This window comes from Pleurodeles waltl, chromosome 5 (genome assembly GCF_031143425.1).
Source record: "Pleurodeles waltl isolate 20211129_DDA chromosome 5, aPleWal1.hap1.20221129, whole genome shotgun sequence".
NCBI lineage: Eukaryota > Metazoa > Chordata > Amphibia > Caudata > Salamandridae > Pleurodeles > Pleurodeles waltl.
Genome location: NC_090444.1, coordinates 1,696,630,304 through 1,696,647,042, shown reverse-complemented (window position 1 = coordinate 1,696,647,042; position 16,739 = coordinate 1,696,630,304). Strand labels below are relative to the sequence as shown.

Genomic DNA, 16,739 nt, shown 5'->3' with positions numbered 1-16,739 from the left:
GGAAAAACAAACTTTGCCTGTTACCGGATAATTTCGTTTTAGAATTCATTGTGAAAGTGGCAGATAGCTTTTTACTGGTAAACCTAAATATCTGGGGCCAAGAAAATTATCTGCTATCTGAGGTTCAAGTATTTTTTTGTTGAGGTCTTGGCACCATTGAGCAGTGTTTAAATTGTACTTGATTGTTTCCAAAGTCACTGTTGCCAAAGCTGGCTCACTGTACTTAAACATTTATGGATCTGACAAGTACATTCAACTATGTGAATAGCTCTAAACATTGGCAAACATGCTGGCTATGGGTGTAGATCCACCAATTGTATATTCTTTTGTGCAGTTACACACTGATAAAACTGTTTTCGCTATTGTGCAGGGGGTGAACACACTAACTCATTTAAGATTGGCAGGGGAGTATGGCAGAGGTGTGTCCTTGTCCAAAAGCTTTTTAATGTCCAGAGGCCAGGACATGCCCCACATAGGTTCACATTTGTCGACTGTACTCCCCGATACCAACAATGCAGTATTGATGGCACGCACAACCAATGGACTCGAAAGTTCTTCTAGATTCATTTGCATACTTCATTGAAAACCTAGATTTGCAGACTAATGTGACCAAGTCTTTTGTGATGGTATGTGGCCCTCATTCGACTAACACCAAGTCCCAGAGTGTACACTGTAGCTCAGTTAACCAAGTAAAATCTTTTAAATATCGGAGGGTTCTTTTTGATTTAGCACTCAAATGGGATTTGCACAGAGCTAGAGCCTGCCACTTTGACAGATCAATTGAAGCCGTTTTAAGATTTCCACGTGTTGGACTTAAAACATATTAAAGAGATGATAATGTATAAAATAATACTTCTCTATTGCAAGTTATAGTGCTGGAGTTTAGGCGTACAGTGATGAGAATGGAGTACAACTGCTGGAGAAAGGCTGTTGTGTGTGCTAAAGCCACAAGTACCTTTACTCGTCATTCTGAGTGGGGTGTCACTTATTTGGATGACTGATTACGCCTTTCCCCCTTTCTCTAAGGTTAGTTGTCTGGAGCAATCAAGAAACATCACTCAGTCACAAGATGATTTTAGTTAGCCTTTCATTGGGCCATAATGATCATAATCCCTTGGTTCAGATATGTAAAAGAAGGTTTTGATAAGATAAGATTATTGCATGGCTTTTTTTCACCAAACTCAGGCAATCTCTGTTCCAAGGAAATGTTGAAACAACTATTACAAATATGTGATGAGGGAAGTACTTTGACAGAGTCAAATAAATCAACTGTTAGTGCCTGCATCCCAATTACAACTACAAATATGATTAAACAATACCTAAGCTGTGTAACCAATGTATACCATAGATTTTTATTATCAAGGTTTCAACTCAGTATTGCTCGCGTATTAGTAACTTTGTGGCTATCACAGAATTGCTTCTTCCTTTTTACAAGAACTCAAATATAATGTGTACTTCTGTTGCTAGTTTTTTCATCACTCAATGAAGGAACCTGCAATAGAAGGTGACTCAGATCGTACTTAACCTCAGTGCTGTGAAGTGGAATGCACTTTATGCATCTTTGAACTCATCAAGCTGCTAATTTAACTGCATTCTGTATGTTATTATATGTAACGGATTTTATGCATCTTTTCTGGCCGTTTTTGAGCCAAATAAAGGATTGACTGATTGAAGTTTTTGTGAAAGTGAACTCTCTCCTCCAGTCTCTGTAAAGCTTTTTGATGCAAGGTAAGGGATGTTCTCCCAACCCAAGGACATGAGGAATTCATTCATCTGGGCCAGCTTTCCCATGGACCCTTTCCTCAACAAATGTGTGCCTCTTTCACCTCTCAAGAGAAGAAAATTGGGGCAGGCAAATCATTTGGGAACTATTCCCATAAAAGTACACCCTGAACACCTGAGGTCTATAGAACTTGCATGTTTGACATCATGCTTTTACAGTTAGAGGTGTGTGAGTACTGATTATTGGGATGACCTGACAAGCAACATCACCATGCCTGGTCTGGCTGATAACCGTGGCATGAAAGGCTTTTTTTATTAAGCATCTGGCCTGTGCCTTGTCTTTGGTTTGGGGAGAGTTGGAGGGAGTTGAGTAAATTGACTTAAGCGCCCATTTCCTTGCCAGATGAGATTTCAAAGAAAAATCCATTCAAATCAACTCAACCTTTTGTTCTGGCAGGTTGACCCGGCTTTGTGTCGCCCTTCAATGGACAATGCTTCAACATATCTCAATTGAGATAAGTGGTAGGTGTGTCACCCTTGAGCATGTTGTGCTAGAATAATATCATTCATCTATGTTCTTTTTACCTTTCCAGTCTTCTCCATCATCAGTATTTTTGGAGTGGTTCCTCCAAAACCAGGTCTTCTGCCAGCTATTGACCAAACGTCTTCAAGTCTTCGGTCCAAATTCACATGGCCAGCATGTTGGGTGGTCTGACCCTGGCATAGCTGTGATCTTGACATCTGTGGATGTAGTTCACAACCCTAAGCGTCAACAGCAATTGAGAGCCTTTCTGATGGTCTGAGTTGACTCAACTCCTCCAGGTAAAACAGGGCCTCCTCTGAATTTCTTAGCCATTCTTTTGGTCATTGTGGTTATTTCCCGACCTGCTTCAACTCCCAGGTTTCCACATTTCTCCTCTGTCTGGGTTCCTCATCCCTATATGTATAGGTCTCATCAGTGGTGCTATTTCTGGTTGCATTTGAAACAACATTATTTCGGACATGAAACTGCAGATTCTTGATCTTTTAATAATCAACCTTTATTGCTTTTCGCATACACTGGCAGCTAAACACAACCATGACAATCTCCCACTCTAGCACAACACACTGCACGGTATAAAGCTTAATTGAGTTTCAGTGATAGTCCATGATAGTTCCACCATTTGCCCCATATCTTCCTGTGTTTCTGGGGACAGCCCCGACCTCATAGATATAGGGTCAGCATTCTGTTGAGCTCACCAGTCCACCCCATTTTGCCACTCCGCTATAGTGGGGGAACCTGGAGACCTCCATTTGCGGGCAAAATCCTGTTTCGTAACCAATGTAGTGATCCCAGTAAAGATGCACTCTATTCTTTGCCAGCCCACTTTCTCCAACTTCCCCAGTAAAGTACTTCCAGTAGCACAGTCCAAGGACTGGCCCAAGACTAATGAGAGCTCCTTCGCTATTCTCTCCCAATATGACACCATTCTTAGGTAGGAGCAGGCCAAGCGGAAAAGATCTGCATCTGACCCAGAACATCAAAAGCAGTCAGCCTTTGTGCATCCTACCAGCTCAGAGAAGCAGTAGGGGTTGGGGGTTATTTAAGTAATATGTAGATAATTAAGCAGAACCAGACGAATGCGCGTGGAGATAGCCAGCTCCCAGGGAGCCAAGCTAGCCTTGCACTAATTGGCTTCCTTGTTCTTCCCCACACAAACCTCCCCAACTCTGCCTCAGCCTAGGGAAATGGTCTGGGGCATTGATGAATATGGAGCGGTACAGCTGTGAAATAGCTCCCTCATGTATTTTTCCCACCAACATTTCAGCCCTAAGAGAAACGAATTCCCGGACTTTGGAGTGGAGGGGAGCGTTAGCCGACAGTGCATGGTGCAACTGCAGATGCTTGTGGCATGGGGTATGGTAGTTCTTATTGCTCTTCCAGGTCCCGAAACACCAGGATATGAGTATCTGGCAAGACATCCCCCAGGTAAGTAATGCCTTTCTTAACCCATTTCACAAAGCCCTCCAGACCTGCAGTCTGGTTCAACCATGTAACCTGCCAGAGGTTGGTCAACTCCACGATCCTACCCCAAAAATCGAAGATCCGCATTACAACATAGCAGCACTGCCAATGTGACCTCTGGAAGGGAGCAATTAATTGGGGCCCCATAGACCAGGGCAAAGAACATGTCAAGGCCAAGCAAGGTCAATTTCTCACAGTAGGTTGGCTCATCCCACCCCCATGAAACGAGTTGTTAATCACCACCAACTGTGAGGCTAAGTAATAACAATACAAATTAGCTGTACACATCCTACTGCCATAAGGGGATTGACAGCTGTTGATAAAAGCCACACAAAAGTGACCACCTGCTGAAAGGAAAGTACGGTGAGGGATTGGAGCCATTGCCTGGAAACTGGTTGAAGAAAGCTCAAGAAGACATAAAGACAGTGGGGCAAAACCATCATTTTGAAAAGGGATCTCTCCCCAAGATATGGAGCGGGAGACATCTTCATTTCTGTAGATCTCTCTTCATTTTCAATCACATACACAATAGCGCTCTAATTGCAGGGCGTTCCCTCATTTGCATGAGGGCGCGGCCCCAATCAAATGAGGGAATCACTTTGACTCTGCAGTCGTGCCGTATTACCGACGTAGGCGCGGATGCAAACATACCTTTAGGAGCCTCACTGAAAGTGCACCACAAAAAAGTGGCACACTTTCAGTGCGCCTTTTAAAGGCAGCCCTCTGGGGAAGGTGGGGGGAGGCATGGACCACTCAGATATCCCCTTGCAGGCGAGTGCAGTCATTCCCTCCACCCGCCTGCAAGAGGATCTCTGATCCCCCTTAAAAGTGCAGGCGGGATGCCACCTGCACAGAGAAACACAGAGCAGCTTTTAAACAGCTGCTCCGTATTTCTGTCAAATGCGCTGCCCAGAGGGCAACACGAGTTCCCAGCTGCCCTGGGGTCAGTGCTTTCACTGTAATACTTCGCACTTTCCTTGTTTGTGTGGGGCGCACCTTTTGAAAGGTTCGCCATGCATGGCACAAACAAGGAAAGTGTGCTATATGGGTAATACGGCCCCACGCATCCTGGCCACCTTTGCTCTGTGATAGTGGTGCACTATGAAGAGGGTGCTGAGAAATGTGGGCCCATATTTATGGGAAATTGGCATAGGGCAGCGCCGCAAGTCTTCTTGCAGCGCTGCCCTACTCCCATGTGAAAAGGGCAGGAATGCACCATATTTATGAAATATGGTGCATTTTTGTCCTTTCTCCCTGCCCTGGTGCAGAATTGGCTGACTAGCGCCAAAGCAGACACCCTTGCACCATGTAGGATTGTTTTTGTACAGGAAGGGATACCTCCTGCGCAAAAAACAGCCCAGAAAGGCTTTTTTCCTCTTTCTATGTGTGCTGCAGAATGCACAAAAAAAGGAAAACACAAAGAGAAATGAAAATATTTCTCCTCGTTATGCCTGCTCTGGAGAGGTGTAAGGTTTTTTGTGCTGCCCTAGGTTTACTTGATTAACCAAATCTGAGGCTGCATCAATATCCATGTGTGTTGCATGGAAAAACCCACTGCAACGTCCCTGGAACACCTCCCTGGCACAGAGTAAGGCAACTCAGTGACTTGTGCTGCTTTGTCTTACTCCATATCCATGGCTTTGCATGGCCTAATAGATATGGTTGAGAGGCTGGTGCTGCTAGAGCGTCAAAAAAAGTGATGCTCTGGCAGTGCAAGCCTCTCATAAAAATGTCCGGTTTAGTCTTGGTGTGATGTTGGTAGATGGCAAGCATCTGCAAAAAAAGAGGGACGACCTTGTTGGCTCACCCTGGACATTTAACAATGTTATTTTAGTGACTCTTTTTTTTGTATTTATAACATATTTTTGTAAAACTCTTTACTTATTCCCATAGATTTTTTTTGAAGGTTTTGTTGCTGTAGTTGTAAAGGTGAAAGCAAAATACCCACCCGCCTTACATAATGTATAGTATGTGCTGGCTAACAGTAACCATATAATTATTGCATGATTGATCATTGTATTCAGTGAAACTCAGCATGTTTGATAACTGTTGTAAACTTCCTGGCAATGTACCAACTACTGTGCCACATTTAATTTGGCTCTTTATCTGCCTTATCTTGCAGTGTGAGACTATGGATGAATCTGTCCTTCAGTGCCTTTTATCTCTGCTAAGCTGTCTCAACAACCTCTTCCTCTTACTTAAGGTTGACGCCTATACTTTGCCTTTTTCAACTTTCATTTCCTTCTCGTCTTTTTATGTTTTGTTGATTTCCTGCAACTAAACTATCTTTTGCATGCTACTGAAATGCTTATGCCCAAAATCACCTTTGTGTGAATGGTTTTGTGTATGTTGGTACACACAATGTTTTTGAGACCCCTTCAGCTTAATGTTTGCACAAGGTAAAAGATGTAGAAATACAAATATGTCCATTGTTATGCAATTCACTCTGTCCTTTGTCTTTCTTTTACCTTCTGAGGTTTCCTGCCTGTATGCCTACCTACTGTTATCTTTCTTTCATTCTTGCATAGTGCGTGGATAAGGAAATGGTATGCCTAGAGAGCCTGGAAATGGCATACCTATCAAACAATTTGAGTAGCTAGATGATAAATGTCTGTCATTTTGATTACAGGTTTTTAGTTCTCAATGCCTTGTTAACTACAAATATTCGAATTATTAAGAAGCATTTGCAAAGCAGGTAGGTATCATCCGTCACATCTGGGCACAGACACGTTATCTTTGCCTATATATTTTTGGTTTTGCCATGCATGACAGCCATCTTGGAGTGAATTTTCTTGTGCTTTAATGAAAATCATTTCAAAGATGGCCACCCTCCTGTACAGCGGCGTCTGGGTGCTGGAGAGGACATGTGTTGCTGTGGGCTGGAGGGAAAGAAGAACTGTTTAGATAGAGAGATTAGGGGAAATGAGAGCATGGAAAGTAAAGAGAGAAATAGAGAGAAAGAGAAAATATGCACTGCAATGCAAAGTCCTGATGTCAGTATTGAAAGGCTACAACTCATCCAAGTATAACAGAATGAGACCGAAACGCTCATTGTACAGGTGAGACACAGAGATTTGTAATCTATATGTAGACCCCCTGGCAAAACTCGTCAGTTCCTTTGGATTTCAGGTGTCTTCATATGAGGACCACATCCAAATTGTTGTCTCCATCAGAGATGGCTGGGAATGAGTGGCAGACAGATTTCAGGCCTGCATGAGAGAAGTTAGCCAATGGATGGATCAGAATTGGCTAAAAATGAATGGAGATAAAACTGAGATTATGGTATTTGGGGCTAATATTTCAATTTGGAGCAGTCACTGGTGGCCATAGTTCTGTGGGACCATGCCTAGTCCCATTTCTGCAGCAAAAGAATTGGGTGTCATGGTTGATTCCTACATGACTTTTGACATGCATGTAAACAAAATTACGAGCGGATGCTTCTCGCTGGTTAAGATCCTAAGAAACGTTCTTCCTCTTATATCAACAGATCTCGGGGTGACACTGGTCTTGGCACTCATCACATCAAACTGGACTACAGCAGTGGATTGTGCTTAAATTAAGATCAACCAACCTTGGATAAACTTCAGCTGATTCAGAATGCAGCTTCCCATCTGGTGCTTAGTCTGCCAAAGTTTTGGCTAAGGAGGGTCTAAAGAAGCTACATTGCCTTCCGGTTAGGAAGCCTATCAGCTTTACAGCTTTGTGCCTGACCTTTAAAGCACCACACTCTAAGGGGTCAGGATACTTGCAAGAGGTCCTTAAGTGGTACTCTCCAAGCCACCCTTTAAGGACTGCTGACCTTAAGCTGGCTCTGATACCTCATTGTAAAAAAGCTAAATGGAGTGATCGGGCCTTCTCGGTGGCAGCGGGGAAATTAAGGAGAATGATTTACCTGTTCAGATTAGAGGAATTAACCTTTTCATTATTTAGAAAGCACCTGAAAACCTGGCTATTTACACTGTAGTCTCTGGATGGTCTGCTCTCGATCTGCACCTAGTGCTTCGATACCTCTGGTCTGAAGGCGCTTTAGAAGTAACAAATACAAAGAGAAAATCAATCAGGAACAGGGAAATGAGAAAGACAGGAAAGCCTGAAGTCGTGAGCAAAATGTGGACCCGAAGCACCCTATAACTCTCTAGTGAATACATGAGCAATTTTCTAAAATACCTCTAAAGCAAGACTTCAAAATTGCACAGTAGAGCTTGTTCTTGTCCAGCACAACTTGTGTGTCTCTGCACTTTGCTTGGGAAGGAACCCTTACCTAGTTGTAGTCAAATGTCTAATGGATTGAATTAGCAAATTCCTTTTCTTTGAAAGAGAATCTGTTAACATTATTTCAGGCTGTCATTGTGGAAGAGGGGATGTACCTATGTACCAGACATGATAGATCTATTGCCTGAATATGACTCCATACCAGTGTGCCACGTATACCTGACTTGTGTTTTTTTTTTTTCCTATACGTGGTAAAGTTGGTTTCAGCAGTCATGTAAATTCAAATGTCTGTTGGCTTTTAGTTTTGTTTTTATTTTCATTTGTGTGATTTGATAGCTGCAGCAAGAAGATTTATCCCAAGTAGACTTCCATGTCCACTGTTTGGGTTGAGGCAGAATTTTTAAGCTTGTTTTGTCATGAGAGTGATTTGTTTCCTGATCTGTGGAAAATAAATTGATGGGCAGTGCGACTACCCACAAAAGGGACACTTGTAAATGACGAATGACTTGTTCTCTTCACTCAAAGGATTTCTTTTGAAGGTTTTCAGTGAGACGAAGGAAAGGACAATGGTTATCGTCGGGGAAAAAAAAAGGATTATCTGTCCAGACCCAGATTTTGAGCTAATTCTGGAATAAAGAGACAAAAGGATTTAGAATTCAGTTTGAGGCATCATTGGTTCAGAACAGCAGACTATGATGATGCCATTTTAGGTGTCACAGGTTTGTGTCTTTTAGCAGATCTTGTTTCAGCAGTGCTAGAGATGCAGCCTCAGTTGGGGATATTTGCCCCTACGATGACTTTTCTGCATCCTGGGCATTATTGTTGCTACACCCTTGGAAAGCTTGAAGATTTAATGAAGAGGTTGCTAGGTTTCTTGGTATGCATTTCCCTCAAGCACAGGCTTCTCTATTAAAATAAAATAGGGCGCCTCTGCTTTTAAGAATGGAGCTTGGAGATCTCCAAGAATTTCCTTCTGACTTACTGATGCATCTGTTATAATTTTATGTTTAGTACTCCAAAATCACATTTTCTTTACAGTTAGAGAAAGGGTGCCTTCCTTATTACTGCAACATATTTTTAAGCAAAGCTACATTGTATTACCTGTGAACCTATTGTTGAATCATAATGTAAGGCTGCCTGCTCCTTTGTTACTATATTACATATATAATTATAGATGGGTTTAATTTGTTTGCCTGCCTGGCTTAGTAAAATTAAATAAATAAACGAAAACAGCTCTTTCAATACGCTATTCATGCTGTCATGAAGCCTTCTGGGGCTGTGCACATTGACAAAATGTAATTAAAAAATAGAATCCAAAATTATCTTGCATGTTTTCTGTGCTCCAGTCATTTCATTACCCTTATTGTTTAACTCTTTTAATCCGATGGAAGACTTGTTGTGGAGGATTTCAATGGCTCACCTAAGATATTTAAGGAAAAAGGTATTTTTTGCCAACAAAATGTTATTAATTTTTCCATAGCATACAGGACATACAACATAGTTGTTCACTCCTCCCGCGCCCAATAAGAATGTCCCTCCCAAACCCCCAATCTTGAAATGGTCACCTGACTGATTGTGGTGGTAGTTCACGCCACCTTACATTTGGAATAGGCCTGAGTATCGAATCTAACATGAGTCTTTCCAGTAATGGTCAGGCGGAGGGATCTCAGCGATCTGAGGCAGCCATATTCCAGCCCCTTGCCTGTAAGGTATTCCAACGGAGCATACCATTGACTGTCAAACATATGATGAAGGCCACTGAGTTCCCTGGACAGTTTCTCCATAGCTAGTAACGCCCAGGGTTTTCCTGCACACCGTGGGGATTTCCAACTCAGTGCCACTAGTTGCTTTGCAGCTAGAAGTATGTTTGTGATTATTTTCCAATCGGCTTTTGTCATTACTGCAGTCTCAAAGGACAATAGATTCGGGGTCCGGCCTCAACATGTATCTCACGACCACACTAAAGTGGCTATGGCTCTCTTGCGAAAAATCAAGTCACATTCCCCCTCCTAGTCACAGTCCCTGCATCGGAGGCCCTCTGTTGTCTCTTACATCTGTTTCCACTTAGCAGGGGCGACATGGCAGAGCGTCATGTGTTTATGCATAGTTTACCTGTTTTGGACTCTTCTACAAACTGAGGGGATGTTATTCCAGAGCTCCTGCCACAGTAGTATAGAGTTGATGTTTCTCAGCAGTCGTGACTACCTTTCCACATATGTTCATTTCATATCTGTACCCACTTCCTTTAGGGCTGGGTAGATGTTAAAAATGAGCCCCTTGGGTCCAGCATACATCTTTAATAGCTTCTCCTATCTTGTAAGAGCCCTAATGACTGCTGATTTGTTTATGGGGTGTAAGACCCAATGGCATAGCTGGAAGTAACTCACATGGTCAAGTTCCTGTTAATTGTATTCCCATTTAAATTGGCCAAATCGTTAATGGTGTTCCCCAGTAACAAATCTCATACCATTCTGCAACCACTCTCATATCTTTGAACGAGGGCCCCTGGTGTACTCCCTGGAGTGAAATCTACATTGCCCTGTATTGGGGTAAAGTGGATGGCAAAAGTGTTCAAGTGGTGTTCTCTCGTCAAGGACCCCAAATAGCCATGACTGGCCTAATGAAACATAGCAAATGTGGGGCCCTTACATAAAGGTTCTTTAAAAAAAAAAAAAAAATGAAGAAAGTCGGAGCATGAGGGAAGAGTGTTGAGGTACTTCTTTTGTTTGATTTGATGCAGAGCATGCTGACGTCACAACAGTGGTGTACTTTCACTTTGATCTACGCCAGAAAGCATAACTCTGCCCCTGAGCATCGATCTCTGGGGGAGAGGCTGTCTCTGCCTAGTTGATCCCTGCTAGGGGGTCATCCTCGGAGGCATATCCCTAATCTGGGATCCACCCCACTAGACACCAGTAAAGTTTGTGTGTGGGTAGCGATCCTTATGTGCATGTGCCAATGAACCCCCCCAGGGAACAGCAGTCTTTCTGTCCCTGGGGGCAGATATGGAGAAGACATGGAGCAACCCACTCAGGCATCGGGCTGTACCCCAATCCCATAGTCTGTCATCCTAGGTGGGGCGGCTATGCCCAGATGTGGGTCCTGTGTACAGTGTGTCATTGGAACCAATTTGTACTCAGCTAATGAGACCTTAACTAGGGTGAAACCCGTCCTGAGTTGCTTGCGTGCCAGTTTAGGGAGGACCTGGTTCGGCGGTTTGAGTCGGACTGTTCCGATTGGAGCAGGGTGGGTAAAGAATGGTTTGCATATAGCGGGGTCTAAACTGAGGTGACATGGTGTGCAAAATAACGACAGATTGGAATGCAGCCACTGTAATTACCAGTGGCAGAGATTATTTCAAGCATTCCATCCATCACTTTTTGTATACTTTAGTATGTAGCCGTAAGTGTGGGGAGACTAGGTATGCCCAGACATGGGTCCTGTGCACACTGTGTCACTGGAACCAAGCTATACCCGGCTGATGATCCTATACCTAGGGGGAAACCGGTGCTGGGTTGCTTGTGTTTTGGTTCAGGGAGCACCTGGCTTGGCGGTTGGGGCTGGACTGTTCGGTTTGGAGCAGAGTCAAGACTGATTTCGAAATCTGACTCCAACCTGAGGTGACATGGTGTGCAAAATAACGATGGATTGGGATGTAGCCTGAGTAATTACCAGTGGCTGAGATTAATTCAGGCATTCCATCATCACTTATTTGTATACTTTAGCCCATCCCAAAAGGTACACAGCAGTCTCGGAGAGGATTTGGAGGCTTACCCACTAGACACCAGGGTGGAGATTGGTGGTGACACAGATTGATGTCTTCATGTTGCATTTTGGGGTCGTCTTCTGTCATGGGCACTAGGCACAATCACAGAAATCTGATAGAGACTTCTAGCTGTAGATTCCTTACCTTTGAGTTCTCCCCAGACATTAGTCTGAATCCGGAAGATTTTCGTGAGCAATACCCCTTCATGCTGTTAGGTGGTGTTGACCAGCTCTGTGTCCATCGTTGACATCATCCACGTCGGATATGACTTCCCAGGCCCTATATAGGCACCATCCAGGCACTCTGACGTCAGTTCTTTTCTTTCCCCCCCAGCTACACGCTGTTCTGAAGAGAGCTTACCCCTCAGTCAGTTTTGACTGGCTTTTTGTTGAGTGTTTTTTTAATTTACTCCTGTTGCAACAAAGGATGTCTTCTGGGAAGATGGGATTCAAGCCCTGTGGGTCCTTTCATCAGGTGATGTTCGTGATGTGTCCACACCTCATGTGCCTTTGGTGTCTGGAGCGTGACTACGACCCGAAACCGTGCTCTGAGGGCTGGACCGTGCATCCCAAGGCTTTGAGGGAACGGTCCCTGAAGCTGATGGCAGACCAGCACTCGACTCCATGCAAGTCACAATTCCAATTAAAAGGAAAGTCCCGGGATTATTTAAAGTCATTGTTGTCCCACTCCAGGTCCTCCAGAGAATTTGGTAAGTCAAGGCCTAAGAAAAAATCTAAGAAGTCAAAGCACTTAATGACTTCTCCTCATTTGTTGGCCGATGAGACAAGGGAGCGTCAATGCTCTACGCTTCATTCTGCACCTGGGCCAACTCCACGCCTCCCTGAGTTTCCGGGAGCCTGAGCAAGGATTCTCAGGCTACACCCAGGTTTTTGGATCTCATGGTGGTCCTGTGTCCCCCACAGTTTGCCTTTCGCCCCTTTCGTGGCAATGGAAGTGATCTCCATCTATGCCCATTCCCGTTCAGCCACTGTGCCTTGCATGCTGCCCAACCTCTGCGTGGCCAAGGATGCTGGACCCACCGACTTAGTGAATCAGGTGGCCAGCAGTCTAGTCAGTCCACACCCTCCCGCAGCAGCCTCTAAAACCTTCCTTCTCTGACTACCACCGCAGCCATGTGGTACTGCAACAAGCTGGGCGGGGTGGGTTGGTCGACCCTTTGTTAAGAGGCTCTGTGCCTCTGGACGTGGCTGGAACACCAGGGCATATCACTGGTGGTTCAACAGCTGGTGTGCTTTTTGAACGCCAGAGCAGGCAAACTCAGCCGACAATGCCTAGCACATCACGAATGGCGTCTCCATCCAGAGGTGGTACAACGTCTCTTTCAGTAGTTGGGAGAGCCTTAGTTAGATCTGTAAACCTCTGCCAACAGTGTGCAATGTCAGCAATTTTGTGTGCAGGAGCTTTCAAGGCAGCTCTCGCTCATATACTCTTTTCGTCTCGAGTTGAGTTCAGGCCTCCTGTATGCCTTTCCTCCCATACCACTCCTGACCAGAGTTCTCAAGATCAGGAACAACCAGGCCTAAGTAATCCTTGAGGCTCTAGACTGGGCACAGAGAGTATGGTATCCCGAGCTGCTGAGCAGGTCCATCAATCCTCCGATCAAAGTGCGGTTTCAAGAGGGCCTTCTGTCGCAGAAGCAGGGGAGGGTTGTGCACCCAAACCTTTCCAGTCTCTGCCTTCTTGCATGGAGATTGAGCGGTGGCAGTTGACAGCCTTTCACCTTCCTCTTGAAGTCTGTAATGGCATCTTGGCAACCCGGCATCCTTCCACCAAAACAGTGTGTCTGTCGTTGGAAGACATTTGTGAAATTTGTATACAGTGAAGTCTGTTGACCCCTTTTCTGCTCCTTTCTCCGCGGTCCTGTGTTTATCCTTTCCCATGCCCAGCAGTACTCTCCTCTGGGCACTCATAAGAAATATTAATCTGCTATTTATGCTTTTTTGAGGTTGCCAGAGCAACCTTCTTTCTTTAAGTCCCCTATGACACATACATTCCTCAAAGGTCTTACACATCTTTTTCCTCCAAACCCATTCATTATCCCCAATGGCATCTGAATTTGGTTATGACCTTTCTAATGTGTGCTCCTTTCAAGCCTCTCCATAGTGGTCCACTCAGGCGTTTCACGTTGAGAACTGCCTTCCTTATGGCTATCACATCTGCCTCCAGGGTGAATGAGCTGCAGGCATTGTCATTTAAACTGCCCTATCTTTCCGTCTATCCTGACAAAGTGGTGCTTCGCACTATGACCTCTTTTCTGCCAAAAGTGGTCACACCCTTTCTTGTAGGCCAGTCCATCAGCTTTCCTACTTTTTACGTGCCCCCACATACTTCTAAGGAAGTGGAGAGACTCCACTGCCTGGACCCAAAAAGAACGTTGAAGTTCTACCTTGATCATACTCTAGAGTTCTGTGTGGGTGACCACGTCTTTGTAGGGTATGTGGGTGCAAAGGAAGGTAAGACAGTGCAGAAGGACACCATCTCCAGCTGGGTCGTAATCTGCATCAAGATCAGCTACGACCTGTCCAAAAAGCAACCCCCTGAGGCTTTGGGTGCTCATTCTACCCAAGCTTAAGCTGCAGCCACTACTTTAGCACATGGAGTTCCAGTCCCTGTCTTCTGTCAGACAGCAAACTGGGCATCTCTGCACACCAAACACTACTTCCTGGACAGTCAGGTCCTTAGGGATGGGCACTTTGCCCATTCGGTCCTGCAGGACTTTCTTGTCTGAACTTGCTTCACAGACCCACCTCCGGAGATTGTATTGCTTGGGTATCTATTCAAAGGTATGGGACATGCAGCTAGAAACCTCTATCACATGGAAAAGTTACTTACCTTAGGTAACGCCTTATCTGTTAGAGGCTATATCTAGCTGCAGAATGCTTACCAACCCACTCATCCTGCCTGCTCTGCAAACTGATTTCTAGGAGCAGGGACTCCCCTTTCAGGGCATTAGTTTTGATGCACAAGTAATCAGTGCTCTTCATGGCTCTGCGCTTCTGGCCTGGAAAGTCGTGAAAAGAAACTGATGTCAACGTGCCTGGGTGGTTTCTATAAAGGGCCTGCAGCATCATATCTACCATTGGACGATGCCAACGGCGGACACAGTGCCAATCCATGCCACGTAACGGCACGCAGAGGTACTTCTCACGAAAATCTTCTGGATCCAGCCTGATACCTGGGGAGAATTCAACAGTAAGGAAACTGCAACTAGATATGTTCTGTACCAGCTAAGGTGTTACGGAAGGTAAGTGACTCTTCTGTCACGTCATCAGGACAAGTGTGGAAACCTTAGATTCCTAAACTTACCCTGTAAAAAATCGATGGAAAATGTGGGATTTTAGGCAGAGTTTAAAGTTAGCAGGACATTGTTGGTAAGAAAACTTAGTGGTATTGCATGCAAGCCACACCAACCTGGACTTCCTCGGTTATGATTTCTGGTATATCTCATTTTGGTAGGTTTCCCTGCATGGTGGCTGAGCCCTGGTCCATATTCCGCAGCTACTCTCATTCCCGAGAAGGATAATTTTTCTTGACAAAATATGATCCATGTTGCGTTTTCGTGCCTTTCTTGCAAGAATTACATGATAGTATGAGTAACGCCAAATTCAGAGTTGTACAAATAACCACTATTCCTAAATTCAGTATCGTGCATATTTAAAAAATAAATGTTCGGTGGCATGTAGATACACGTGGTCTGCGTACCCCTGCCATCCTGTGTTGAGTGATGCAAGTTTTTTTTTCTTCATAGAAGTGTTTTAAGTCACGGGGATCAAGTGACTCCTTCTCTCGGTGATATTGCGCATGGGCGTCAACTCCTTCTGACGTGTGTGCCTCAGCTCTGTCTATTGATTCTTTGGTTTGGTTTGGTTTATTTCCATTCTTTTCTCTTTCATTCCGACGGTATTGTTATTGTTCACGCTTCTCACATCTTAGTGCTCTCGCCGCTCTGTCCGTTCAAGCTTTGGCTGACCAATCGCCCTATGGGGCACCTGTCTCGGGCCTACCTTCCATGTGGCTCCGGCACCAACTGGAATGTTTCCCTGATGAAACTGACTCCATTCCGCTTCTGTCCTCGGTGCCACACCAAGTTCCCGCACAACAACCAACTTCTCATGTGCAGCTTCTGTCTCTCTCAAAACCATCATGAGGACGACTGCGTTGCCTGCAAGTCTTTCCGCTCCAAAAAGAGCCTTCGGGATCAACAAGCTCATTGGCTGGGTAGCCCAGACATCTTTGGAGAGCAACATGTTCAAGAAGAACCCACGCAGGAGGTCGAAACCCTTTCCATACTGGACAAGTTTGAGTTGGATGTCTAATTCGATATTGAAAGCCACACGGTCATCTCCTCTCAGCTCATCAGTACTGTGGCCCCTCCTGTCCCACAAAAGTCTTCAAAAAAGACTTTTCAGTTCGTCCTTGAGGTCGCCGGTCCACCAGTGCCATTCGGCTGTGGTTGGTACTGAAAAACTGCTGTGGCTGCCCGTCTTCCGGCTCAGAGCCGAAAATGGCCACCAAGACCAAAGCCACATCATCGACTTTGACCTCTATAGCGTCAGACTGAGAGATCGTTTCGGTATTGATCCGGACCTCATTACCGAGCCAACATTAGCCAGACTCAACTTTGATGCCGACCGAGCTTTTGAAATTGAAAACTTCAGCGCCTAGGCCTTCGGAGCCAAAACCCTCGAAAACCAGAGAATCGGCCCAGTCTTCTGCCAGTCCATCTCCGGTTAAGACGATACTGGAGAAAATGGACATTCAACAGTGTAAGCTCCCAGATCCATGAGGGTACAACTCAGATCATTGCCATTCCTACCTTCCCTGGATTCCCTAAAAGGAGAACAGGCTTTGGATGCCACTGTCCCTTCCAAAAAGGAAAACAAAGGACAAGGTTACTAGCCCTCCACTCAAGCCTTCTCCCCCACCTCCTCTTCCTCGTCTTTCTCTACCTCCTCCTTCACCTCCCTCCCCTCCACAATCCCTTACATCACCTATACAAGGGGATTACACTCC

The 16,739-nt window shown here is 44.9% G+C and overlaps 1 protein-coding gene across 6 annotated transcripts in view; it reads left to right on the top strand.

The window, feature by feature from the left end:
- The window catches only part of ITSN2 (intersectin 2), a 1,003,157-nt gene that overhangs the window by 478,722 nt on the left and 507,696 nt on the right, over nt 1-16,739 (top strand). The window contains exon 17 of one of the 6 annotated variants that reach the window (XM_069236039.1): nt 5,850-5,930. The exons of the other annotated variants lie outside the window; for them this stretch is intronic. Within the exon in view, the coding sequence (XP_069092140.1) occupies nt 5,850-5,930 (81 nt within the window). The remainder of the gene's footprint in view (nt 1-5,849; nt 5,931-16,739) is intronic. 6 annotated transcript variants of the gene reach the window in all.